General features: G+C 51.3%; 1 protein-coding gene and 1 long non-coding RNA gene across 2 annotated transcripts in view; both read left to right on the top strand.

The window, feature by feature from the left end:
* Positions 1–596: 596 nt before the first annotated feature.
* Positions 597–26,360, top strand: part of LOC142364180 (uncharacterized) — a 33,887-nt gene continuing 8,123 nt past the window's right edge. Inside the window, exons 1-4 of the mRNA XM_075443302.1 lie at positions 597–850; positions 939–1,105; positions 1,550–1,909; positions 19,711–19,804. Coding sequence (XP_075299417.1) covers positions 597–850; positions 939–1,105; positions 1,550–1,909; positions 19,711–19,804 — 875 coding nt within the window. The remainder of the gene's footprint in view (positions 851–938; positions 1,106–1,549; positions 1,910–19,710; positions 19,805–26,360) is intronic.
* Positions 2,233–11,224, top strand: LOC142364107 (uncharacterized). The gene is made up of 3 exons (XR_012766181.1): positions 2,233–2,298; positions 10,121–10,295; positions 11,083–11,224. It is a non-coding gene; the product is annotated as an uncharacterized LOC142364107 (long non-coding RNA).

The following is a 26,360-nucleotide window of genomic DNA, read 5'->3' as shown; positions in this document are numbered from 1 at the left end:
ACCACTCAAGTGCAACTCCATCTACCCCTGCCAAGGTCCGCAGGCACGTCCACATCTCCTCATGATCAACGGTATCAAAGGCTGCCGGCAGATCAAAATGAGTCAGCACGGGCACCTGACCTTTGTCCATCGGCAGGAGGAGATCTTCGGATTCATCCCAGCAGGGGCTCCGTATCATTCCCAAGGTGCAAAACCAGCCTGTGAAAAGGGGTGGAGGAAAATCTGAGGATTCCAGGTAACGCCAAGAGCCGCCTCGCCATCAACGTCCTCGGCAAACCTTCCGCCAGAGAGGAAGGCCGGAGACACAGGGCAATTAATTAAGCAAGACTTGGCCGCATCAAGAGATGATTTCTTGACCATTGGCCTTAACGATTCCTCCTCGGACACCTTGCCTTTCCCAAGGGAAGCCGTGACAGTCTCCACCACAGGTGGACTTCACATCCCCTGGTAGATTTTGCCGGCGATAACGTATGTTGGGGTCCAGATCGCGAGGTAGAGCCCGATATTTTTTTGATATTCCCCGCTCCTCCGTGATCTCCGTAGGTCGTGATCCTCGGCCCGAGAAGATGGAACGTTGAGGTTTCTGCTCCACCTGCATGGATCTTCTCACCTGGAGGCAGCCAACCTGGTCTGAACCTCTGATCAAGGCAGATGCTGACCCCAGGGTGGGGGGAAAAATCAAGGAGGAAGGGTCTGGAGAGCTTCCCCCCCTACCCCCCAACCTCTCGCTTGCCGAAAAAAATCGAAAGTCTCCCCGCCCCGCTGTGGCCGATCAGATCTCAGGCGAGGTTTCTGCCGCCGTCGGGCGCTGCCCTCCTTTCCCTGCCCCTGTTCTCGCCGCGATGTCGTGGTGACCTGCGAGCAGGCGGCGGCAGGGGCAGAGGGGGGGGGGCAAAAAAAGGGAATCTCACGAAGCGCGGTTTGTCCTCGGATTGCAGCAGCGGGGGTGCGGGGCATGGCCTCTCTGGCGAGGCTGTCGGGCGGCAGCACCCCTACTCTGCCCTACGAGCGCTCGCCCCGCGCCTCCTAAGTCTGGGAACGCAGGCAGAGCTCCCCGTGAAGCGAGGGGGAGCGGGGCTGGGATCCGCTGCTGGCCCGGACGAAGGTAACGAGGTCAAAAAACCTTCCTCAAAACCCACTTCAAAAGCCAAAACTCCGGAGGGTCTCGCTGTCCCCAAGAGACCCCCCCTCCTGCTAGGACGCAGCACGGGTGCCAGGTTACGACCGCGTCTGGATTCCTCCACCCCCCCCAAAAAAAAAAAAATAAAGGCGAGGTGAAACCGTGGAAGCGTCGCCGCTCTTCCCAGTGAGGGGAAGGGGAATCCGGCCGCTGGCGGCTTGAAACCGGCGCCGGAAGGTTGAGGAATTCCTTGTGGATTTTAATCCTCTCGGTTAAACCCAAATTTCCTCCCGGGCGAGGAGCGCAGCCCAGCGATCCCCGCACACTCTCGTGGCGACGCCGGCGCCGTTCGTCCGTAGCGGACGCCCCGCGGGAGCTTTGGGGTTTTATTTCTTTTCACCGATTCTTTCCACTCCTGCCCGGCGTGAGATCTTTTATTTTTATTTTCCTGGGGATCTTCTCTCGCTGCAAATCCTTCGGGATTTTCCACAGCGGACGGTTTGGGGGCCAGGATTTTTCCCCCCGCCGTTTTAAGAACCGTCTGTCGCCGAGCCGATTTTCGCTCGCCAAAAAACCCCCACGACCTCTCCCGCGGTTTCACGGCCGAGATTCCCTTCGCCTCGCCGCAGCTGGATGACTCCTCGCCTCTCTCCCGTCTCCTTTTTCCGCAGGGAGAAGATCCCTTCACGGATGAAATCACGGATCAGGACGTGGATGAAGCTTTGGAAGGCGGAGACGGCGCAGGGGAAGGAGCCACCGAAGCCGCCGCCGAGGTTGCCCAGGCAACCGGTACGGCGCGGTGCGGGAGTGGCGAGGGGGAAGGGAGGGTCGCTCCCTCCGTCCCCGGCGGCGGAGAGAGCGGGGAGCGCCCTCCCGCCTGCGCCAGCTGGGTTCCGCCGCTTGCGTAAGGCCGGCAGCGTTTGCGTACGGGGGCAGGTGGGCCCAGCGTAACCTGCGCGGCGCAGCCGGTTGTGCCGTTAGCGTAGGTCCGGGTGAAGGAGGGGCGAGTTGCACCGTCGCCGTAGGTCCGGTGGTGGCGGGTTACGCCGTTGGCGGGACGGTACGCAGAATGCGTGCGGTGGGGCCGGGCGGGCGGCTCGGGGGCACTTGCTGCCGCCGCCATTTTATCGGCGGACGGGAGGAGGAAGCGGCGGCCAGGCCTGGTCTCGTGGCCCGCGGTGAGTGACCTCCGCCTTCCCCCGCCTCGCCCCTCACCCGGGGGACAGCGAGAAGCGATCGGAGCCGGGGTGCTGAGGCGGGCTGGGGGCGGAAGCGGGCCGTGCGTGCGCCCGCCGGGGCGGGGGCCGGTGCCCTTGGAGGGGGCAGCCCTGAGGCACGGAGCCGCCCGCCCGCAGCTTCCCCGCAGCTTCCCCGCCGCTTCCCCTCGCTCGCCGTGATCGCTCCAGCGCTTCTGGAGCCGCTTTTAAGGTTCCAGCGGGGCGATTTGCTCACCTGGTCTCCAGCTGGCTCGTTTCTTTACATTTTCGAGCTAAATTTTACTTTTCCCCCCTCAGGGTTGTGTTTTTTTTTTTTTTTTTACTTTTGTAGGAGTTGTTTGGCAGTGATAAAGCTGGAAGCTGTAGGAGAGGGGGGTAAAACTCCCAAGCCGCTCTCCTGTAGTTTTGGGCAACGGGTTGGGTGGGAAGGAGGAAAGCTCGGTGCCGCTGGAAGCCGGAGCCAGCCGGGGAGCGAGCGCTCTTTCCCTGGGGATTTCATGTGTGGAATGCTGGAGGAGCGAGGTCCGTTCGCGCGGACACTGGGTTCCTGCGCTCATTAATGCGGTAATTAGCTGATGGTGTGAAAGTGAAGACTGCTTCGGCTCGCTTCAAATGCACGTTGGCTGTAAGAGAGACAGCTTTATGCAACTGATTAACACCAGGGAGTAAAAATCTGTTTGTTATCAACTCAGGCTGTTCTCACCTTGATTAATGAGCCCGTCCTTATCCCCCCCTCTTGGTCTGGTTTTTAACTTCACCGACACTTTTCAACCTTAAACCTACAAATAGTTTTTACTCCAAATAAGATTAAAGCTTCCCCGTGCTCCTCAGCAGAAGTTTTCCCAAGAAAGCTCTTTAAAGCCCCGTTATTCTTTGGGTGCGTACTGTGTACTCTGTCAAACAGTTCCCAGTGTGGCTTTAAGAATAAATATAAGCAGCGCCTTTACTTGCAGGGGTGTGTGTTATAACATGAAGAATGCAGCCGGTAATGAATTTGTGTCGCCTGGTAGCTTGGCGGGGCGGCGAAGGGACCTCCCGGTTGCGTGAGGTGCCGCTGTGTCGCCGAGCTTGGGTTGTTGGCTTCTGGTTTTCATATTTCCATCGTCCGACAAAGTTTTTGGGGTCGTTTGGGTGACTTTAAACGCTCGTTGTGGTTTTAGGGGGGGCTTGGTTTTACCTGTTTGTGGCACGGTTGTGTGCTCTGTTGAAGCTTCTCATGGCAAAGTTTAGCTCGATTTAGGCAAGGAGATGAAGCAAAATATTGAAGATTTCAGCCTTGCAAGCGCTTAAAACGTTGCTGTTACTCTGCCGCAGAAGTAATTCATCTTCGTTGAGATTATTGCTAATGCAAGTGTTTGCAGAGATTAATGTAAATGGAATTTATGTTGCTACAAGTTCCTGGTATTCAATTTAAGGCCAATTAAAGGGGTTAAAGGTCGTGCCGAGCCATTTTCTAGTGTTATGTGAGGCCCCCTTTGTGTTTGAAAACACGAGGTGAAAGAAAATATTGGAGTTCTCTGCACCAGAACTCGAGGAACCGTGATAGCGACCGCAGATAAAGGGGGAAAACTGACCCGCGCGAGGCCGGCTGTTCCCACGCAGCCTCTAATCTTTGCACCTTGGCAGAGGACGGGGTTACTCATTTGAAAGTAGTAAAACACGACTTTCCTGATGATTTTATTCGCCTCCAACTACAAGAATTACTTAAAGCTGACTAACTGTTGTTGCTGTGTTATCTGATGATACTCTGAGTGCGACTGCGGTGGAGGTGACCGGCTATTTGCTAAATTACCGCAGGTGGCAAAGCCATCGTTAGCGTAAATCCCGTTTCTGTTTTAAGAGGAAACTGGGATTGTGGTTTGGTTGGAGACTGGCGCGGGTAGGAATCGATCTCACCCTGGCAAACAACGTGCCGGTCGCTCCGGTGCTGCTAATTACTTTTGATTAAGTTTTTTTCAGTCTTCCACGCATGAGTCGAGGGGAGCTGTGGTTGAAGGTGTGTAATCCAATGGCCCTTGTTACCGTTTCTTGATAGCTTGGAACAGTTTCTCCAAATTAAACTCCGTAGTTTGGTAATTATCTACTGGCACACGGCGTTTGCTCTAAAACTTCCAGTTGCGAACTCCGGGTAGTTCGCAGCGATGGCAGAAGGACTGGGATTCTGCTGTACAGGCACACAAATGGATTTATCTGTATCGGATCAGCGACGTGGGGAGGTGAAGGGTTTATCCCCATCGCTTGCGCTGCTGAAGCTCCCGTCGGGCGAGCTGGAGCGTTTTGGGGTCGGTTCATAATAAAAACTCCTGGGTTTAGTTTCGAGCAAGCTCTTATTTTTATTAAAGAGCTCGGAAGGGTTCGATATTCGTTAAAGATCAGTTTGGAGCAAATATCGAAAGGTGGTTTTGGGTCGAGAGTGAAAGTTACATCCCAGTGCAGGGGTTTTCTGCTCCCATTTCTTGCGGGAACTCTGGGAGACTTTGGTGGTGTTTGGGAAAGGTGTCGCAAAACCAGCGTCGTGTTTCTCTCCGCTTCAATGACCGAAAGGGTTAAGGACATTTTTTGGTGTACGACGAATTTGCGGTGTCTTGATTTACCTCTCCTGCATTATAACAGACGCCTCGGCACGGGGAAAGCTCCGTTGGGACAGGAGGTTTTCCGTACGGCTCCAGAGATCGCATCAAGGGAACGGTGTCGGGATGCGGAATTCCTTGGAGTGAGACTGGCATTCCCAGCTGGGGCCTGGAGAGGAGGACCCAGACCCCCAGAACTCTTCCTTTTAGGCACGTTTCATCCCTCTTTCGTGATATTTTGTTAACTTCTCTTGCAGAAACTTTACACTGTGCGTTGCCTTCATGTGGAACGGGAGGCAGATTGGGAGGTTTGGTCCAAAAATGTGGAGACCAAAGTATTTGGGAAGTGCCGGTGTGTGTTTGAGGAGAAAAACTCATCTCCTGGGTTTTTCTGGTCCCTGTTTTAATGGGAGGAAGCAGCTTCGTTACTGTTCCTGGTATTTTTGGGTGAGGGAATTCTGTCCCTTTGTTAACCACTCACGTCCATGTCGCCGCTCGTTAGCTGCGAGCGGGAGGAGAGTTACTAATTATAACTTCTCCAAAAGGCTCGAGATAGTCCTGCCCCGGCGCTCACTCCGAGGCGACAGCGAAGCTCGAAGGAGGAGTGAGATGGCGTGGATCCAGAGAAACATAAAACATGCTTTTAAAAAAAAATAAAAATTAGAACCAACCGAAAACAGGAACTGGTCGGTAGCGGTGAGGACTTGGGCAAACATCCTGAAACGAGAAACTCCGTCAGCGATAGCTGGGAAATGGGAAATTGTCGTTTTGCTTGGAAATTTGAGGGACTTGATGTTGGTTTGTTGCCTGCTGAAGAAATATTCCTGATTTAGGAGAGGGAGGGAGCCGGGCGCTTGTGGCTTTTGTGGCCTTTGTTAATCAGGGCTTAGCCCAAATGCTGATTTTTTTGTTTAATGAAGTTGTTGTTATAAGGTATTTCAAGCCTAATTAGGCTTTGCAAGCTTGTAACGCAGCTCAGCAGTGTTCCTCTGATGACAATATCTAATCTGCAAGCTAGCAAATTCATGTTTTCGAGACAAAATACCCCAAAACCTGTTGTCCCATGGGAGGCAGAGGGATCTTGGAGCCTGCAAAGCCAACGTGGTCAACATCAGGCAGCTGCTGGGCAAAAGAAGAATTTCCTGGGCAGGGTCTGTGTTCCCCAATTAAAAATTATTTGGCTTTTTTTTTTGTAGTGTTTTGAACTGGCTGGCTGGGTGTGCTTGCGGGTTTTCCTTGGTAAATCGGCTCAAAGCAGAGATTTCAGTAAATTGCCGAAAGCGAGGATTTGGGGGGGGGGTTTCCTCCCAACTCAAGAGGTGGCTGGCGTGCAGCACGGCGCGGGCTTAGTGAAAAATAGATGTAAATCCGGCAGAATTCTTGGCGATCAGCAGAATTCTTGGCGATCGGCAGAAAGGGGCTTGCAGTATGTTGGTTTTCAGTCTGAGTGGACTGGTGGGAATTCGTTGTAGGGGTGGTTGGAGCAAAACCACCTCCACCTGACTCAAAAATCAGTTTATTTGCCTTGTAAAGTTGTGCTTTAGTGGCATGGGTCCTCGTTAGCGCTGCTGAATAATGAGACTGAGTGAGGGGGTCAGAGCAGCGCTAACGAAGCGGTGTGCGTTTTATTTGAACGGATGCTGAATTAAATGAAAACTTGAGGTTTATAGGTCAGGTTTTTGCCTTACTTATGTGATGAGCGGCGCACTTGAAAAATCTGAATAATGTTAAATGAATACATGTATAATTAAGCACTTACATGTTTAAATGAACCTGGGTACTTCAACAGTTAGTCTTTTACAGTATCATGTTAGCTTAATTTAATGATCGTCTGCCAGCACGTTGGCTTTAATAACCAAGATATGAAAGAAAAGGTGAGAAACTTAAATTATGTCATAGCTGCTAATTAAAATGGCGTTTAAAACTTCCTTGGGCTTTTCTGAGTTGATTTATCCTGGAGATTCGCGGTGCGCTGGGAGCCATCAGCCAGCAGGGTTATGGAGTTACAGAGTGTTTATTTTTATTATTTAATGTTATTATTTAAAGAGTAATCCTGAAGTTTATAATAAAGGAATGGTAGGAAATGAGCTGCAATAAGTGGACTATTTAACGAGCTGGGATCTCCTGGACTGTTGAAACATTTGTGATTTGCTGTTGGGTTTTTTTGCCCCACCCGTAAGTAGCAGCCTCTTCTCAAGCGCCGAATCCTCGTGGTGAAAATTAACTGTAACGAAGAGTGGAGAAGTAGGAAGGATGCTGCGGTTTCTAGGGAAAAAAATGGAATATTTGAGGTGCTTTCGCAGCTCATTTTCTCCAATGTGAGCGAAAGGGTCGGACGTTTGTCTTAGGAATGTGCCTTTTGATTTCTTTTATACTAAAGCCTCTGTTTGTAGAGATGCTGTGCCCGCGGGTGTTGGCACACCCCAGGGCTCGACCGGAGCTCTGTAGGGAAGGAGTCTGCAGGCAAGCGGAGCCCCACGCCGGCGAGCTGCGGTTTTGTGGGGAAGTTTTGGCTTAAAAAGAAGTGGAAATGGTGCAGAGCAAGTGTCGCTTTTTATCTTACTCTGATTGCTGGAGTCACGAGCACAAGTGGGTTCATCTTTGGGTAGATCTGAACTTTAGGTACGGTCAGCTGAACCCCAAAAATACTGAATTTTAGTGAAATAGAGGCCCCGGGGGGGGCGGGGTTCTCCCTGCTCTGCAGCAAATCCACACGTTGCTATTTGTGTCAACGAATGTTTTCACGTGATAATTCCGTGTATAATTTCTCGGATACCGAAGGATGTTTCCTGGTCTAAAGCATCCCCTCTTGCTCCGGGCTTTCACGGCGGTAAGGCCATTTTTTCCCTCCTGCTCAAGAAGGTTTGTGCAGCCACGTGGGGAACGGTGTTTTTATTTTTTATCCTGGGATAAAAGATATTTTTTGGGCTGGGAGAAGAGCTGGGCAGCACCACAGCCATGTGAATAACTGCGTCTTGTCTTTTTTTTTTATTTATTTATTTTTGGACAAACGAGGAGAAAGTTCGTTTTCACCTTGTTTTGGGTTGATGCGATTTGCCTTTGTAAAAAAGAAAAGGCTGTGTTCGCTGCGTAGAAGCCCGGGGAACCCGTCTGCGCGTGGTGTGGGGGTCTTGGTTTATGGTAAAGATCCTCGGTTGACGGTTACAGGTTGGCTTTTGAATGCTTCTCCCTTTTCCTCGGCTGCACCCCCAAAGCTCATTTGATACCCGGTTGCGTTGCCGGTTGGTCTTCGAGAGCAGCCGTGGGCTCCGTCACGCCAGAAAACCAAACTTCAGCAGCCCCCAAACTTCTCAAAAGAAGCGCGTCTTCCTCATTTCTTCCCCTCTCCATTATTTCTGCTGCCGGAAGGTCTTCTTCCACATTTCTGGCCGCTGCGGACCCGGTGGGGAGGCGATCCGACGGGCACAGCTCTTCTGCCGCTGTCTCCTGGGGTGGGAGGACGTCGCGCCGTGGTCTCGCCTGCTTTGTGCTTGGCTCGAGTTGGGGGTTTGTGGAGTCAGCCTTGGCTTAACCCCGCAGCCACTCGTCCTGCGGCATGGAGACGTTTTCCTTGGGGCTATCCTTAACACAGAATGCTTTTTGCTGGATTACCTGTGCAGTCCCCGTCCTCTTTACTTTGAATTTGCAAAACCAGAGCGCAGAATGTAGGCTTTGCGCTGTTTAAGTTAAATGCAGGGATAGAAGCTCAGCCAGGCTGGGTAGGAGTGCTCAGGTTTTCACGCTTGGTGGGTTGCAGAGCTCCTTTTATTTCCGCGTCTTTGCTGGGAACAGGCAGTGCAGCGAGTTAAAACACTGAGCGGGGCAAACAGAGCCACCTTCCTGAAGCTCTTGGAAAGTCATGAGACAGCGCTTAATCACCCAGTCATCCTTTTTATGCTAATTTGACGAGCTGAGGAAGTATTACAGCGAGAGGAATAACCCTTAAAAAAATAATATGCTTGGGGCTGCGAGACGGCCCGGCTGTGCTTGGCTGATCTGCTCCTGCAACTTGAAGCTCAGCTGAAAGCTCTGCGGCGCAAAGTTCCTTTTACTCCACGCCTACGCCCCTTACTTGCATAAGACCAGCGCGATGGGAAAGCAGACCCATTAATTAACGTCTTTAATTAGCGGTGATCAATCAAATGGAAGATACTCAACCAGAAAAAGAGAGTTGAGCTGCAGGCTTGCTAAAAACCGGTACTAAATAACTGCTGTGAGACTCTTTGTCCTCAGAGCTCCAGCTTTCCCAAGCTCAATGCACCTCTTTTTTTTCCTAAATTAGCTAAAACCAGTCATTCTTCATCTTTTCCATATGAACTCTTGTTTTGGAAGAGAAGGATTTGAAAGGAGCATAATTTATAGGAGCTTTGTTATTTTTTTTTGGCTGGCAGGTCTTGATTGTAATTACAAAAAAATACATAAAACATTAAATTGCTTATCATGATTCCTTTTTTTAAGGAGCAAAGTGCCCAGCAGCTGCGGATGGGTCAGGGCTACCACCATCCCGGCTTTGGAAAGGCTTTGCCGGGCTGGTTTATCTGGTTATCCGACTGCTCCGGGGAAAGGTAGCTGCGGAGGCAGGGTGAGCTTGGGTCCCGCGGAGCTGAACCTCGCAGGGTGATGATGAAATAGGCAGCAACTGCGCTTTGGAAACATCCCAACGTCACAGCCCTGGCTCGCCAGCGACCCGGCGGAGACATCAGCCTCGTAGCAAGGCTGCACATTAAATTCGTCTCCTTATAAAAGCTCTTCTGCCTCCTCTTCCTACTGACAAAAATCTTTAAAAGCATCGTATTTCGTATGTGAAGCCTCGTTTTTTGGGAAGAATCAGAATTTTAGGTTTAATTTTAACGTTCCTCTTGCAGCATTGCTGAGTAGGGTTGAAAACGGCTGAGTTTCAAAAGCAAACGGTGAGCTGAAAATCGTATTTGCTTCCATCTGGCTGGGCTGCGCCCGAGAGGCGGAACAACTGGTTCCTTGTGATTTGGAGACGGCGCCGTAACGGGGAGCTGCAGTCGGCACCCGCGGACAGCTCTGAACCCCGACGCGCTGCTTGTGTTCAATTTATAACGAATTTCTGCCTCGGAAGTAGGAACTTGCGCTGCTTGTGGTATCTCCCAGTTAATTACGTGGTGTAGATGGGCTGTGGCGCGGTCGGGGTTGAGATTTGTGCTCAAATTGTCTGTAAGTAGCTTTTTTTTTTTTTTTGGAAGGTGAAACTGTAAGAAATCCAAGCTGGGGAGCCCTGCCGAGGTGTTGGAGGGAGCTCGCTGGCTCACGTGGGGTTTTCCCCGACTCCTCTGGACTGGAACGACTTGACGGTGCTCATTTTCCACGTAAATCAGAAGAAATCCATTTAAATCACTCGCCCTAATCCTCTGAGTCGAGGCGCTCGCTGCCCTCCCCTGTATCTCATCCCCCGATAAGGGAGAGGGGAAAAAAGAACAGGGAGAGAGCAGTGGAAATTTTCTGAAACTCAGCACAAGGAATATTCTTTCCCCCGCTGCTGCAGTTAAAGGTTTCGGTGCCAGAGGCGGGTTCTTTGCTGGCACAAAAGTCACCAGCAGTATAAATTATCATGTCAGGCTGGATGATGTTTGCTTTTATAAAGTGTTTTTAATTCCTCTCCGGTAGGTATTTCCCTGTTTGGAAGATCTGGGTGATAAAACACTCGTATTTCTCTACTGGAAGAACAGCGGCGGGAATGCTCAGGTCGTAAGACCTCGAACCCGCTGCGTGCCGCAGCAAATATATTTTGTTTTTACGATACGAGCAGCAAAGCTGCGTCTTCATTCCGTTGCCGAGCGTCAGCAGAGTCGGTTCTCGGAGCTCAGAGTTGAATACCGGTGGGGGGAGGACGGGATTAGAGTGCAAATCGCCTGTCCAAAGGTTACCCGAGATGTTTATGGTTGTCTTTTTCAAATTTGTTTCTAGGTTGTATGCGCTGGCCCCGCCAGTCAAACCCGAGCGTTGAGAGCCCGGGTGCATCGTTAGATGCGATTTAATGTCCTTCTGTTCTAAGCCTGGCAGCTTTGCTTTCAGCTGGTTTAACCATCCTGCTGGGTTTAACGTGGTTTTTTTTGTGTCTCGGGATGGATTTAACCAGCTGAGGGTGCCAGATTTTTCACATTTTACAAACACACTTGTTTTGCCTTCTCTTTTTTTATTTTATCAGCTATTTTCGGTCTGACCTTGGCTCGTCCTTTCTACCTCGGCTTGTAGTGAGGTTTCTCCGGGAAAGGCGGCTGTTCGGGAGCCCCATGTTCTTGCGGCCTCTCGATAGCGCCTGAAAAACGTGACACTGAGCGGTTGTGGCTTCTCGGTATCGGCAGACGTGGGCTGAAGAGGAGCAGGACTTCAACTAGAGCTGTGGAGCTGCGCGTGGCTGAGTTTGAAAGGTTCAGAGCCCAAAATGTGCTGCTAAAAAAGCTTGGCCTAAAGGTGAGAATATTTATACTTGGCGTTTGAGTATAGGTTTGTAATCCTTTTGGTTAACCTGACTGCTGTAGAAGAAATTTGTCTTTTTGATGTTTGTGTTAAGGCTGCTTATTGATAAAATACGCTGAAGCATCCCCCGAGAGCTCAGGCCGCACTGTTTTCTTGAAGAACTAAGCTTAAGGAGGTTGAAAACCCCTCCGTGGATTAACGACTTGCGAAGAGACTCAAGGTAGGAACGCACAGCAGTGGGGGGAGATCCAGCTGCTTACACGCGTGGTTTTTCAGTGCGCTTGGAAAAATAACGTAGGCAAAGGGATAAATGAGCTTGCTGTTTGCAAAACAAACCCAGAAAAGGTCCAGAAAAGAGCCGAGGTGCGACTTTTTACCGGTAGAAAGGAGATAAACAGTCAGAAAGTCCCTACTGAAGACTGGGATCTTTAATTATTTTGAATAATAAGCATTCTGGAGTGTGTCTTGCATGTGTGGAGGATGGATTTGCCAAGGGTCACTCTTATTTTTTTTACTGGAGATGGGATCGTTGATGTTTCATGTGCTCCCGTATGGCCCCGTCTACTTCTCCTTCCTGCTTTTCTCCTGTCACCGGGATGGAGACGGCCTTTGGAAACCCGTGGACTTGTTCCACGCCGTTAAGAAACTGCTTGATGAACCCAAAACCACATCGATACTCCGCTCTGGACTGTTCCCGGTGTTCGGCGGGGCGGTTGGAAGGTCGGTCCGCTCCTTGGGAGGGTGTTGATGTGGTTGAACCACGACCTGAGCTTGACATCTCGGGGAGGATTCCGCTGTTGTTCAGCGCGGTGAACGTGAGTTCGGGGCTTTTGCCACGTTGTGTTTTGGAGTTCTCTGGCCTCAACTACGAGCTAGTTTAGGCTGAAAGGATTAATTTACTCCATGGTAAGGATTAGCAGGAATATCTCGGTGCCGAGTAACCTTCCTGCAACTTGGAGCGTACCCAGGAGGACATGTCCCTCCGCATCTCGCCCGAGAAAGTTTTATTTTCTTGTCAGTGATGGAGTGATTTACAAACGAGTTTGGGTTGCTGGTTAGTCTGCTGGTGGTGTGAGAATCCCTGTTAATTTGCGAGGAGCTTGGAGCTGCCTGCAGCCCCAGCTCTCCTGTAACAGCACCCTCCTGCTTGGGGCACGCTGACCCTGAAGCGGATCGCCGGGTTTTCTTCTCCGCCGAGACGCTCGCTCCCATTTTCGTTTGAAGTGGGAGTAGAAACGTGCTCTCCATGTTACGGCCGGGCGTTAGTCACGCTGCCGGCACCGCCGCCTCTTGCTGCATGAAAAGTCTTCCCGCTTGGAGAAATGTTGAGGTTGGGGTCGATTGCTGTGGCTGTGAACTCTTGAATTCCATTTTTACATGGTGGGTAAGATGTTGTGGGTCCGTACGTTCGACTCTGAGAATCGTCGGTACCAAATTAATCAAACAATGGATTCAAAGCTGGCTTTTCTGGCTGCGGCCTCACGCTAAAGATAGCTTCTGGTCATGAGTGAGCGTGCCAAGGGAGGGAGGAGAAAGTCCCGCTCCTCTGCTGGCTCCCTATCAGCCTTGTACTAAAACCAAAACCAGCAGCTGCTGATACTTTCTAAACTTCTGATTCTTTCCGGTCTTTCAAGGCTGTCTGTGCGATGAAGAGAAAGGAAACAGCTCGTTTCTGGGGTCGGTTAGACTGTGAGACTCTTGACCAGACAGAAATTTGAATATCAAACCACCTCTCTGCTTTTGTTTTTAATGTGATACTTTTGAGTATTTGCATCTAGTTTTCCTTTCACGGCTTTGTTTCAGCTCCTTAATCCTTGAAAGAGAAGAGCTGGGTCGTTTCCGACTCTGAGCCTCGTGCTGGGAGTCCGCAGTGTGTTTCTGAGGTGTGGTGTGGCCGTAGGTGGGGTAAAACACCCGTTTTGGGGTCACACCTGGGGTAGGGCTGCTTTGAAAGAGCCCGGGGCTGAGTTCGGGGTTGGAGGACATCGCCCTGCACGGCTCCGTCGCGCGTGAGGGTGGCTTGGGAAGACAAAACGCCGTCGTTCCCCACATCCCCCCTCTTCCTCCTCCTTCTCCCAGCTTTTTATCACCGAGCACATCGCCATACGGCGTGGAGCCACCCCAGCCGCCGCGCTGGTGGGGGGAGAAGCTGAAAAGGCCTTGATTTCTTAGCAACAACTAAAACATCAGGGCGTTATCAACATTCTTCTCATACTGAATCCAAAACACAGCAGCTCCTGGGAAGAAAATTAACCCTATTCCATCCGAAACCAGGACGATGCTCTGAAAATACAAACACACGTGGGATTCTCGGGGCGCTGAGCGGCTTGGGGTGACCGAGGCTCGGTGTTTGAAACACGGCGGCTTCATTTCGTAATTGCTTTGCTTGTTCATCAGAAATTTGTTAGAGATATATCTGTGACTTCCACTTTGTGGTCGGGGCATGTGTGCTTGGAAGATCCGAGACTGATTACATGGCGCCCTGAATTAAGCCGAGATCAACTTTTGCTATTTTTGCAGCCCTTCGGTAGCGTTCAAGGTTAAAAGGAATTCAAGACTGAGGATGCGTGGAGGGTGGTGGAGTCTGATTTGGATTGGGGGAGAAGAATATGGGGGGACGCAAACCCTTCTCGGATACAAACTGCTTAATTCTCGAGGTGAAACCTCGTCAGCCGGCAGCTCCGGGAAGCACCCTGCGACTTTGTTCCGTCCCTGGGGCTTAAGCGCACGTTGAATCTGCGGATCTTGGGTCGGAGCTGGAGACTCCGCTTGTCCAACCGCTAATTAAGGGATTTGAGGCTAAATTGTTCTTGTTGAAAAACTCTTTGCAGGCTTCGGAGCGCTGATAGGTGCTTGCAGGATCTAAGCTGGTTCGATGACCTGGATTAAATCTTGGACCTAGCCCGTTGAAGCAGTTTATTAAATCGACGTTATTAACTTTAAATTATGCTTCTTGTGGGCAGGATGGGGGTGAAGTTTGTTCCGTTCATCTCAGAAGTGAGAAATGAGTCTCTGCTTTTGCAAAGACTTCAAGTATCTGTGTCTAACTCGCTGGAAAAGCGGGGAAAATCTGATCGCGGGGCTGGGCAATGTGCAGATTCAAGTGGGAATTTAGAGGGTCTACAGGAGATGAGAGTGCTAAAAACAGGAGAAATTTAAGCAAATAACTTTCTGAAAATGTATTTCACACTAGGTTTCCCACTTATTTTAGGCAGAATTCTTGGCTTCGTAGATTGGATTTCCCTTGCGTGGCGTATTGGATATTTGTTTTTGCCTGGCGTTGATGGAAGTACCTGTTATTTCAGCCATAAAGACGTACTGCGCTGCCTGCATGAGCAAAAACGTTGCTTTTTGAGTAGGATCTGCCAGGTTCAACACCAGTTTTAACTGCACCTCTGACTCTGCTTGTGGGATATCGCTCATCCATGTCCTCCCTGCCCTGGAATACCCCAAATCCTCGACTCGGAGAAGCAAACCAGTTCGGGCACACAGCCTGGCCACGTTTGTCCTCGATCCATGTTGGTTTTGTTAAACCAGCTGATTATTCTGTGTATTTCCTTGGGTTAAAATCAGCCCTTGCAGAGGTGTTAAGGTTCTCCCGCTGTAGAAAATTGCGGGTTTTTACTCTCAAATAGAAAGGCCCCATGGTATTGGGGGCTGGCACTGGAGTGTTGCCTTGGGGTTTTTGGCAGCTCTTTGATGTTACGTGGGTCTCGGTGTTACGGAACAGAAATTAGAGGTGCGATTCGATGCGAGTTCACTCCTGTTCAGGCTTTATCCGTTTATTGAAATGCTTTAGAAGTGTTTAGTGCTGGTGGCTGGCAAAGCTCTATGAACGCAGGAGTCGGCTGAGACTAGGGGAAGGAGGAGGAAAACCTTGGCCCGTATCCAAAACACCTGTAACTCTCTATTTTATTTTATTATCGGCTGTTTTGCGAGCTCTTCCTAGGAAAAGCCTTATCCTCGGCTTCAGCCCAGGCTGCCTGCCCTCAGTAAGCAATAGCCAACGTACGGACTCGGACTTTGGATCGTCGAAATAACGTTTGTGGGCTTGCGGCTGCTGTTGGCTTGGATGCTGATGCGGGAATTCGGATATCCAGGTGAATCGTGTACCGAAAGCGCTTGGTTTTTATTCTCTTACCGCAGAAGAGCGTGAGAGCGGCTGTTGTGGACTGCGACAGCGATGGGTTTAGTTAAATCCTCCCCGTTTCCTTCAGCATCGCTTCTCCTTTTGGGGTTTGTGGGGTTTGTGGAAGCAAACGGGGGAGAGATGGGGCTGCTTTCGAGTCACCGAATCCCAGCATAGTCGGGGTTGGCAGGGACCTCTGGGGATCACCCAGCCCAATCCTCTGCCGAAGCAGGGTCACCCAGAGCAGGCTGCACAGCACCGCGTCCAGGCGGGGCTTGAATATGTCCAGAGAAGGAGACTCCACAGCCTCCCTGGGCAGCCTGGGCCAGGGCTCCGTCACCCTCAGAGGGAAGAAGTTCTTCCTCGGGTTCAGCTGGAGCTTCCTCTGCTTCAGTTTGTGCCCATTGCCCCTTGTCCTGTCGCTGGGCACCACTGCAAAGAGTCTGGCCCCATCTTCCTGACCCCCACCCTGCAGATATTTAGAGGCATTTCTAAGGTCCCCTCTCAGCCTTCTCTTCTCCAGGCTGAACAAGCCCAGCTCCCTCAGCCTTTCCTCGTAGGAGAGATGCTCCAGTCCCCTCCTCATCCTCATAGCCCTCCGCTGGACTCTCTCCAGTAGCTCCTCATCTTTCTTGAACTGGGGAGCCCAGCACTGGACCCAGTACTGCAGATGGGGCCTCCCCAGGGCAGAGCAGAGGGGGAGGAGAACCTCCCTCGCCCTGCTGGCCACACTCCTCTTGATGCACTCCAGGATCCCATTGGCCTTCTTGGCAGCCAGGGCACACTGCTGGCTCATGGTCACCCTGTCGTCCCCCAGCACTCCCAGTCCCTCTCCGCAGAGCTGCTCTCCAGCAGGTCAGCCCCAGCCTGTACCAGTGCACGAGTCGTGCAGTCAGATGGCGTGCTGGTGTCCATCGGTGTGGTGGCTGTTTTCGGTACAGAGCAGCCTGGTCGTGGAGTAAAAAAAGCAGTGCAAAGCGGTATACGGAGCAAAACTGGCTTTGATTTTCCCTGAAGTCAACTCTTCCCGTCGTGACCAGCTTGGCAGCGACGTTACGAACAAACCAACTTGTACTGAAGCTTTCAAATTCAGTTTCCGGATCAAAGTCGATATTTTTCTTTCCTTTGTTTGCGGTGTTTGCAGGAAGGGTTCTTGGATCAGAGGTTGCTCGGTTGCTGCTTCTCTTTCGAGTGTCAGACTCGGGGCGTTACTAAAGGAGTGCTGAGGTCCAAAGAAGTTGAACTTTGAGTATAAACCACAACTATGGAGAGGGAGGGGAAAAAAGGGCTACGCACAAGAAGTTAGGAAGCATTAATTAATAGAAAAACCTGGTATGGGAGTGTCTGAGCCTCCGGAGTGAGGCTCGTTAGGTAGATGAATGAATTCAGATGTGGAGGGCTGAGACTCCGTGCTGGCTCCAGGGCATCTCCGAAGAGAAAGAGCGTGGCCGCAAGCCTAGAAAAAGGTCTAGAAAAGGTACATGCGTCTATATGGAACTGAAATTTTGCTTTCCGCTGTATTGTGGCAGAGCTGCCCGGGTTGTCGGGGTCTTAAAAAATTGGAGGACGCTTGCTGGACGAAATCAGTGACCACCGGGCTACATGGCACTGCCTGGAGCCATGTTCTGTACTCGCACAACTTCTTGGACCCGGCGCGACCTTGGAATTTATTTTGCGGATGGTTATCACAAAACGAGATGCCTGTGTTTCTTGGATGCTTATGCTAATTGTTCTCCCTTCTGGGGCTTCCTTGAGGTGGGTTTTCCCCACCCCATTTGCTGGGAAATGGAGGTTTTGATGCGAATTTATACGCACGTTGAAATCCTCGCTGGGGATCTCTGTGGTGGAGAATCACTTTTTTTTTTTTCATATTTCAGATACTACAGGAGTCGTTTGCTAGCATAGCAGTGGTTTTTTTCTTGGTCTTAGCCTTTGTTTAGGGAAAAATCTGTATTTTCACTGTTTCTGGGGTTTTTAGAACATCCTTTACACCTTGTAGTCTTCAAGGCTTGACTTCAATCTTGATTAATACATGAAATGGAATATTTTCCCCCGGAGTTAACGTCATTCCCAGCCTGTGAGTGGTACCTGCTCATTCAGATTTATCCTTATGGGGAGAGTGGGAAACCAGCAAGAATTATTAGCATAAACCGTTTAAATCGCCAATTTTTAGTTTGTTTTTGTAACCGCAAAGCTGATTGGGAGATGTGGTGTCTGCCTCGTGTAAGTCAGTGGTGTTCTTGGCGGTACAGTGCAGAGGATGCTGGTGAAAGCTTCATCAAATAAGTCTAAAAACTGAAATTACCGGCGCTGCGGCTTTCAAATTGTGTAGATTTTTGAGAAGGCTGAAAATAGCGATTTATTTACTTCAGTACTTTGCTATGGGAGTGGTTTTGGGGTGAATTCTGCTAATGAAGGAGGATTTGCTCTTTGGAGTTATTCTTCCCACGCCTCCCAAGGAATTTAAAAGCCACTGAAGGCACAGAAGGTAAATTACATTGTTAAAAAAATAAGTGTTTTAAGTAAATGGTCCCTTCCTCCAAGCTTCTGAGTTGGTTTGTTGGGAACCAGAGGTGAAAGCAAGTCCCTTGTGCGTCGGCTCGAGGCTGGGGCTGTCGCTAGCTGGAAAACAAATAGTATTGGCAAGAAGAAAACCAGCCCGTGTTTGCGATTTCACCTGGTTTGTGTTAGCAGATGAGCATGGTTCGTGATACAGTTGTCACTCATGATGCTCACGGAGCAGGTCTGTTAATGGAGATAGCAAAGCTAACAAAATTAGGGATTTTTTTAGGTTTAGAATGGCTAAAAAGAGCCAGAAGTGGCCAGAACGGATGATGAGTTGGATCAGAAAGCATGGATAGGCAGATAAGCGCAGTGCCATTGGGTGCCTCGAGCTTGCAGTGGATCTTGCTGCCCGCAGGGAGGTTCTCCCAGAAGAAACAGCGGTGGGAGTAATTAATGAGCTCGTTTAGCCGGAGTACAGCGCTTCCTACGTGTTTCATCCTTCGAGCTGCTTCGGTGTCCACCTCCCTCCAGGGTGGGCTTCGTTTGGAAGCCGAACCGGCAGCGAAAAGCGAGCACAGCACCCGTAAGATCAGCTTCACCACTGAAACACCAGCGCTAAAATAGCAATTAAAACCCAGCAGGAATTCATGCGGCGTGCCAAAGCCCTGAGCAACCGGTCTGAACTTCTGAAGTCAGTCCTGCTGCGAGCGGGAGACCTCCAGATGTGGCTTTGGTATTTCTTGCCCCCGGGGGCAGGTGAGTCTTTGCTTTGCTTGAGCTGAATTTTCCACGCCCACTTGCTAGGTCTTAGCTTAAAGTTAGGCAGGGCTGTGAAGCCGGGCCTCGTTTGGCCACTTAAATTCCGTATGCGTTAGTACCTGCTGAATTCTTTTTGTTGGGGAGGGGGGAACTGTTGCCTTTTGCCTATCCTTGATGGTCTGTGCTGCCCCTGCAAATGAAATGAAAAATTTTATTTTTTGTAAATAGTTTATTCTCTTTATTGGTTCCAGTGCAAGCCGGCTCCGGAGGTGCAGCGGGTACTTCACAAGCGTGAGTGAGGTTAAAAAGGTGTTGGTTGTGGTTACAGTCTTCTTCCCAGAGATCGCCTTTGCGGTAGGAGCTTAAATCACTCGTTTGGTGCCTTTTTTTGGGGGGTAATTTGTGTGAAAAGCTGGAGCGTGAGCGATTGCTGTTCTTGCCGTTGGGGCTGCCAGTGAGTTCGAGATGTCTCACGAGCTGCAAAGCCAGGCTTTGAGGTGCCTAAAGCTGGGCAGCGCTCCCAGGTGATGGGTTAAACCCAGGTCTTGGAACCAGCTTAAAGGACTTTTTGGGCTGGAAAGACCTTTTTCGGTTAATCGGCCGGTTATTTTTCCTTGTTTGGGGAAAGCGCAATGCGAGGGAATGGAGCTGTGCTTATTGGAGCTCCCAGAAGGAGGTTTGTTGGGTTGGGTAGCTCAACTGAAATCCTTTTTTCTCCATATATTTCAATTTTTGAAGCATGCGTGCTTTGGCTCATGGTCTGGAGCATTGTCTTGGATCCCTTCGCCCATCCACATCTGCCATGCGATGCTTTTCATCATCAAGGGTTTTTGGTTTGCCGACTCGCGCGTGGCGTTTCCTGTGAAGAGTAGAAATCTGGAGAGCAAAAAGGCAAAGGAGAAAAAGTTAGCGATGTTTTTTTGGCTGTAATTCTGAATTGACGTGCGTTTCTTTCCCTTGCAGATCTTTCTTTCGATAGGAGCTTCGAAAAGGAAGGTCAGAGGATTCGGCTGGTGAAGAAGAACCGAACACCTCGAAGGGTCAGCTCTGATTTCAGGTAATTATCCTGAATTTTACTACTGTGCCCGTAGATGCGTGAGTTACGGGGTGCTGCTTATTTTCAGCATTTTGGGGCAGTAACGTCTCTTTTTGGGGGTGTCACTGGAGAGAAGGCGATGTAAAGCAGATCTGCAGGAATTAATTACAACCGGGGTGAGCCACGCTCGTTGCCTTTGGGTGCTTTGGTTTGGGTAAATCTCGTAGGAGCTGCGGCGAAACGTGTCCCTGGATTTACCAGATGTACCAATAGGCGTTTGCGGGTCAGTAGGGAGTGGGTTATGTGAACTTGCAGCGTCGTTAAGCCTGGATCGAACTTGATTGTCCTGATACTTCGTTAGATGCCAAATTTAAATCCGTTTTACCAAGGGAGCTGATTCCGGCAGGGAAAAGAAGAGACAGAAACAGCAGAGAGCCAAGGCGACAGCGCGAGGTCGGGGAGAAGCTTCACACACGTGAAATAATTCAGAGTTTTCTGTATCTTGGTGTATTTCTCTGGTATTTAATAACGTCAGACACAAGTTCTTTTGCTCCCCTTCGCATACGCGTCCAGCTGTACCTCTCTCCCACACCCCTTGGCCAACGCTTTGAGTGAGTCCGGGTGGTCTCCCCGCGGCTGCCACCGAGTGGCAATTTGGCCGCTTTCTGCTCAGTCAGGCGCTCTGGGGAGCCGCCTTCCACCTCGGACGCCGATCAGACAGCGCTGCCTTCTCCTGGGGCTTTGCATTGCACCCAGCACAGGGGGACAGGCTACAGATGGGACGGTTTTGGTGTCCTTTACCCAAAATTTGCTCTTCTAAGCATCTCCAAGTTGTGTGTGGTTACGGACGTAGCCCAGACACGACGAGCCATCGGCTTTCTGAAGTCTCGGGTGATGAAGTGCGTATTTTAAATATCTGGCTGCTCTGGGAATGCCTTGACCTCAGAGGATTTTTTGTTAGTGGACAGCAAGAGGCAAAATGGGGGGTGGAAATCCTGCACCTTTCCAGGAAAAGAGCAGCTCTTGGGAATATTAGGCTGGAGTAGAGAGTGGGCCTCAAATCGTTTTTGTTCTCAAGCTGCGAGGGTGGAAATAGCCTCACGCTTGGGTTGTACCTATAGGATGCTTAACTTTGGCAGTGTGGTTGGAAACTGGTAGTAGAATGGGTAAAAATAGACATTTTTCTGGTTGAAAATAGACAAACTTCAGCAACTTTTCTCGGTTGCATAGTCGCCTACTCCCAGGGCTTGGCCTCTTCTCCATCCATCTTGGTGCGCCGGGTGGTCGGGGATGGGTGGAGTTGAGTTTGGGATAACGATGTTGGGTGCCGCTGTCTGCAAATACATCACTGGGGGAAGGCTCAGTCTTGATAAGTTAACTACGAAGATGACCAGCAGCCAACTAGTTGGGACTTTGGTCACAGGGCAGGTACGGTGAGACACGCTGCCATGCAAATCCGTGTCCTCCAGCACCATCCATCTGCCGTAACAGGAGCCGGTGGCAGTTTGGGATGTGCCAGCAAGTGGGGACATACTGCTGAGCTCGGACGGTGTCGTAGAGTGGTGGTGGGACCTTCGGTTGCCGCCTCTAGATCCCGGGCCAGTGGATGGAGGAGCCATCACTCGGTGGTGCTGGGGATGTGGGCGTTGATCCCGCTGGATGGGGACGCTGTGGGTTGACGGGGGGACGGGAAATGGGGGTTGCAGTCAGTTCATCACGCGTTGTCTGTGCTGCTCCTTCCTCCTCATGCTCCTCCCTGGCTCCAGCGTGGGGTCCTACCCACGGGAGATAGTTCTCCATGAACTTGTCCAACATGAATCCTTCCCACGGGCTGTAGTTCTTCACCAACTGCTTCAGCGTGGGTCCCCTGCGGGGTCCCAGGACCTGCCAGAAAAGCTGCTCTGGCACGGGCTCCTCTCCACAGGGTCACAACCTTCTTCCGGCATGTCCACGTGCTCTGGCGTGGGGTCCTCCATGGCTTGTGGGGTGGATGTTTGCTCCACTGTGGACCTCGGTGGGGTTGTAGGGGGACAGCTGGCTCCACCTGGACCTCCTTGAGCTTGCAGAGTGTGAACATTACCCCACCGTGGACCTCTCACGGGCTACAGGGGGGACAACCTGCTCCACCGTGGCCTTCCCCACGGCTTGCGGGGTGGGCACCGGCTCCACAATGGACCTGTCAGGTAAGCACACGGTGTCGAGCTTGCAGGAGGTTGGGCAGCCGATGGACGGTGTCGTGGAGTGGTGGTGGGACCTCAAACTCACCTCTGGGTCTTGGACAAGAGGACCTGTCGCTCGGTGGTGCTGGGGCCATCTCTGTTGAGCCCACTGAAGGGAGGAAGGTCAGGCTTAAGGCAGCGCCTCTTCATCCCTTAAGTCTAGCTTGATGTTGGATAGTGAGTAGTTGTGGTTGAAATTACTCTTCGGAAAGGTGGTGCGGGTTGTGGGATCGTTGGTTTTTCAGCAGGAGCGGATCTTGCCCGGAGTTATCGTGGAAACCGCACGTGGGTGCGGAGAGGAGCTGTTGGAGTTGTGAACTGAAATACGTGACTGAAAAAAAAAATAAGCCACTCATTCACGGAGAGTTTCCTTTGGCTCCAAAACTGCCTCAGAGCTGGGAGGCTGAACCGAACGGGAGCTGCTTGAGGCTTCAAATAATTTATGTGCCAGCTTACGCAGCCGTCAGCCTCGAACCCCTGCGGTGAAGCGACGTCTGAAACCCTGACGCTGCCTAAAACCCCCTCGGGATGTCTCCTGCTCGCTCGTTCTGCGCTGGCTTTGTAACCAGATTGTGAGACAGCGATCGATGGAAGCGAGTGACTCGCCGCTCTTTGAGATCCGGTGACATCTTTACCCCACGGATGGTTTTTGCAGGTGGGGCTTGGTCGCTGTTCAGCAGCTGGGAGTTGTAGTGCAACACCGCGTGTGTCTGTGTCTATTTTGGCTCTTACATCAGGTGTAAAACTGCGCAAATTCTACTTTACCCTTACCTTTTTTCCCCCAAAATCAGCCTATAAATAGCTTCTCCCCCCAAAAAGACAGCAGGGACAGCGGAATAAACTTAGGTGAAGACTTTTCTTGCTGTCCTAGTGGTGTAGACATCCCAAAAAGCAGAGGGAAGCCCTGTGGTTTAGGGCGCAGGAGTAAATAAACTCTCCTGGCATGGAAACCTGTATTTAGGGCACGGAGCAGAGCGAAGCGATGGTGGAATTCGGCGTCTGACTCCCGTGGGGCACCAAAAGGAGCTGGGAAACGCTGGGCTAATATCTGCGCGGACAGAGGGAAGTGAAAAATAAGCCGGCGTGGGTAGCTGGGGAGTTGAGCACGTCCCCGTCGGCAGAGGGGTGGGGGTCAGGGATGCTGAGAACGGCTGCCTGCGTCGCTAGGGTTGGGTCAGACCCAGGCGATGCCGGCTGGGAAGAAGTCCATCCCCTTTGTGCTTCCCCGCTGACACAGATCGCGTCATTAAAACGGAACAGCGATGATGAATTAACGATGAGCGGATTTTTTCTTTAGAGGGATCCAACTAGGAAAGGCAGCAACAGGCGCCGACTACCGACGGCAGGCCGCAAAGCGAGGATTTCCCGCTCCCGTTTCTGCGGGGAACGGTTAAAAACGAAAGTGGAAAACAAAAGGCTAAGAGCTCGGAGGTGGGAGGCGACGCTGTGGGGCGAGGGCTGCAAATTCTCTTCCTCTGGGTGTAAAGACACGAACTTGGTGGCGGCGGCGGCGAAGTAATTTCTGCGCTGGAAACCACCCCAGCAGGTCAGGTAGGGCTGAAGAAATGGAAAGCGCGGAGCGTTGGCTGGACTGTACCGAGGGAGTTTCGGCAAGAGCCCGGTGAAAACGCTGTCGTGCCACAGGCGAGCTCGAGCCTTTGACCCTCGAATTTTACAGGGTGAGAGGAGATACTGAGGGGGCACTTCTCTCTCTCTTTCTGCGCCGCTTGGGGCGTCTCTTTTTTCAGAATCGCCCTAAAATACCCAGCCCCCACCGTGTGTGTGTCGAACTTGGGGTAAAATACTTCTCCCCGGCCCGAGTCTGGTCTGCGACGGAGTTGAATTCCGCCAGGGACCTGGATTCTGTTCATGCGCTGCAGCATCCAGCGCGATTGAACGTTGCCTAACGTTGCCCGGTCTGATGTTGCGGGTACCTGCCAGGAAAAAAGGGTTTTCTTCACCGCCGAGTCTGGGAATTTGGGAATTCGATGTCTTGGGTACATCAATCTGATTTAACTTGGGTGTACGAGGTGTCTGGACCGCTTCAAGATCCCCAGTGCTGTGGAAACACTCCCCAGTCTTCTGTTTTTTTAAGAAAAGCGTACATACTGCTGCGTAATCAAAAGCTAAACCCTGAAAAATTCAATTAATACGGCATTTTTTTTCCTCAGTATCCTGCTGCACGTTGTTCCTGCTTTATTTCCCCCCCCCCCAAATAATCGCAGCGCCGGGGGCGAGGGAGCGAACCGCTGAGCCGAGGTTATTGATGCCCATCTCCGCGTGAACACCGGGGCACAAGGGCAAGCTGCGCCCTCCTCACTTGTGGTTTGTTTTTTTTTTTTCCCCAATCCCTTCCTAAATGACGTTAATTCGACATCATTAATAATGATGACAGATGGAAACGAGTTTCCCCTTCAGTCTCTAATAAATATTTTTGGGTAGCAGGGCTGCACGCGGGTGATTTCTGCGGAGCGATGCATAGCTTGGCAAAACCTGCAGTTTAGAGAGCGGGATCCCGGGAGGGGCTGCAGTGAAGGCTTTGCGGATGTCCGGATAGATCCCAGCCGCCGCTTTTCCCTTGTCCCCTGATCTTGCCACGCTGGCAGAGAAAGCCCACAGGTTGGGCAGGCAGGAATTGTCCTTGGCGAAGCTGTGCTGGCTTTCTCGAATCACGTCCATGGGCCTTTATCCTATTAAAAACGGAATGTTTTCTGGTACAGAGACACCACCGCTGCCTTTTCCAACTAATTAATCCCTGCTGCTCATGTGTAAATAGCAAAAAACCTTCCTGCTTTGGGTCTTTCCACCTTTACCTTCGTTAAACCACCCCCATTGCCCCCGTGGAAGCGGCATTTCTTAATTCTGGATGATCCCGGAGGACTCCGGTCCCCGTTTCCACGCATTAAGGGGGATAATTAGCATCTCTTTAATAGGGGTTCAAGGGGAAAAACAGGCACACGCCAGCGCTAATCCATCTCCAGAAATGTTTTACGAGATCTCTTTATGGTGTGTACACAGGTCTTTGTCGCCGTCGGCTGCGGCGCTTTGTCTCTCTCTCCGGGAGGTTTCCCAGCCGGCTCCCTAAGGAAAGGAGGATGCGCTGACCCTCGCGCCGCTTTATCCACTGGGATTTTTGAGCCAGCTTCACGGCAAGTTGCTCGCAGTGCTTGGGGCACTTGGGGATGCGATGCAGCAGCTTCAACCTTGGAGCTTTGAGTACAGGGCAAATTCATTTCATCCCAGGAGTGAATTTGGGGTGGGGAATTTTCCCCTCGTGCGGGTTTTCTGGCTCAGGTTGTGGCTTCGGGATGTGGCTCCAGAAATGGAGGACGGGAGATGTACGAGAGAGAGAGACTCTTTGAGCTGGGATTCAAACTCCACTTTAAACCGATACCAAGCAGGTCTTGAGGAGCGGACGCTGCTCTTCATCCCTTTCCCTTTTTCATCACGCTATACATAAAAAAATAACGCTTAATAACACGGGAGCTGGGAGCAAACCTCTTTTTGGCGTTTTTCAAATGAAAATGGAAGTGGCACGGTTGCTTTGTTGGTAAATTCTTCCGGCGGGGAGCAGCACCTGTGGGGCTGGCTGCTGGGAAGGCTCCGGGTGTAGGTTTTTTTGGTAACATCAGCTGAACGTTGCTGTCTCGGGTTAGGAGCAAGCCGCTGCGTTTTCCCCGCGGCCATCACCGGAGTCATCAATTAAAAATAGGCTCAAATGTCATCAATTAAACCTTCACCCGAGAATTTGGAGGTCAGGAAGCGTTGGAGGCGCCGTTAGCTGTTGCCGTCACCTCTCTCGGTTCCGTGTTGCCTGTTGAAGGCGTGGGATGCTTGTGGCACGTGTTGATCCCCGGCTCCTGGCTCAGCAGGGCCAGAATTAAAGGGAGTGCTGGCCACCACAGATTTTCTAGTTATTCTTTTCAGCGGCTGGATTTTCTGGCTGAGCCGCCTTTTCCAGGCTGTTTGTAGATAACACGTCCTGGGGGGGGACCCGTAATGATGCAACTGAACCACGAATTGCAATGTTACCGCTCGTAGCTCGGCGTTTTCCCTGCTGTAACCGCCCCCAGCTTGGATTACGCCGCTTGGCTTTGCCTTCCCAAACCAAATCCCAGCCGTCCTCTCCTCCTGCGCCCCGGCGGGAGAAACCTGCGGCTTTATTTTCCCTGGAAAACGCAGCTTTCGTGTGCCGCAGAGGGTTGAGAAGTCGCCTTTAGGCTGTGGGCGGAGTGAATCAGCGCGAGTGCCGCCGGATACGACTGCAAGGAACATGAGATTCCGAAACCGGAGGACGATGCCAATCCTCTCTGGTTTGTACTTACCCATCACTAACCCCCGGGGAGCAGAACGTCTTG

Source organism: Opisthocomus hoazin, chromosome 25 (assembly GCF_030867145.1).
Source record: "Opisthocomus hoazin isolate bOpiHoa1 chromosome 25, bOpiHoa1.hap1, whole genome shotgun sequence".
Taxonomy (NCBI): domain Eukaryota; kingdom Metazoa; phylum Chordata; class Aves; order Opisthocomiformes; family Opisthocomidae; genus Opisthocomus; species Opisthocomus hoazin.
This window is presented reverse-complemented; position numbering and strand designations above follow the sequence as displayed.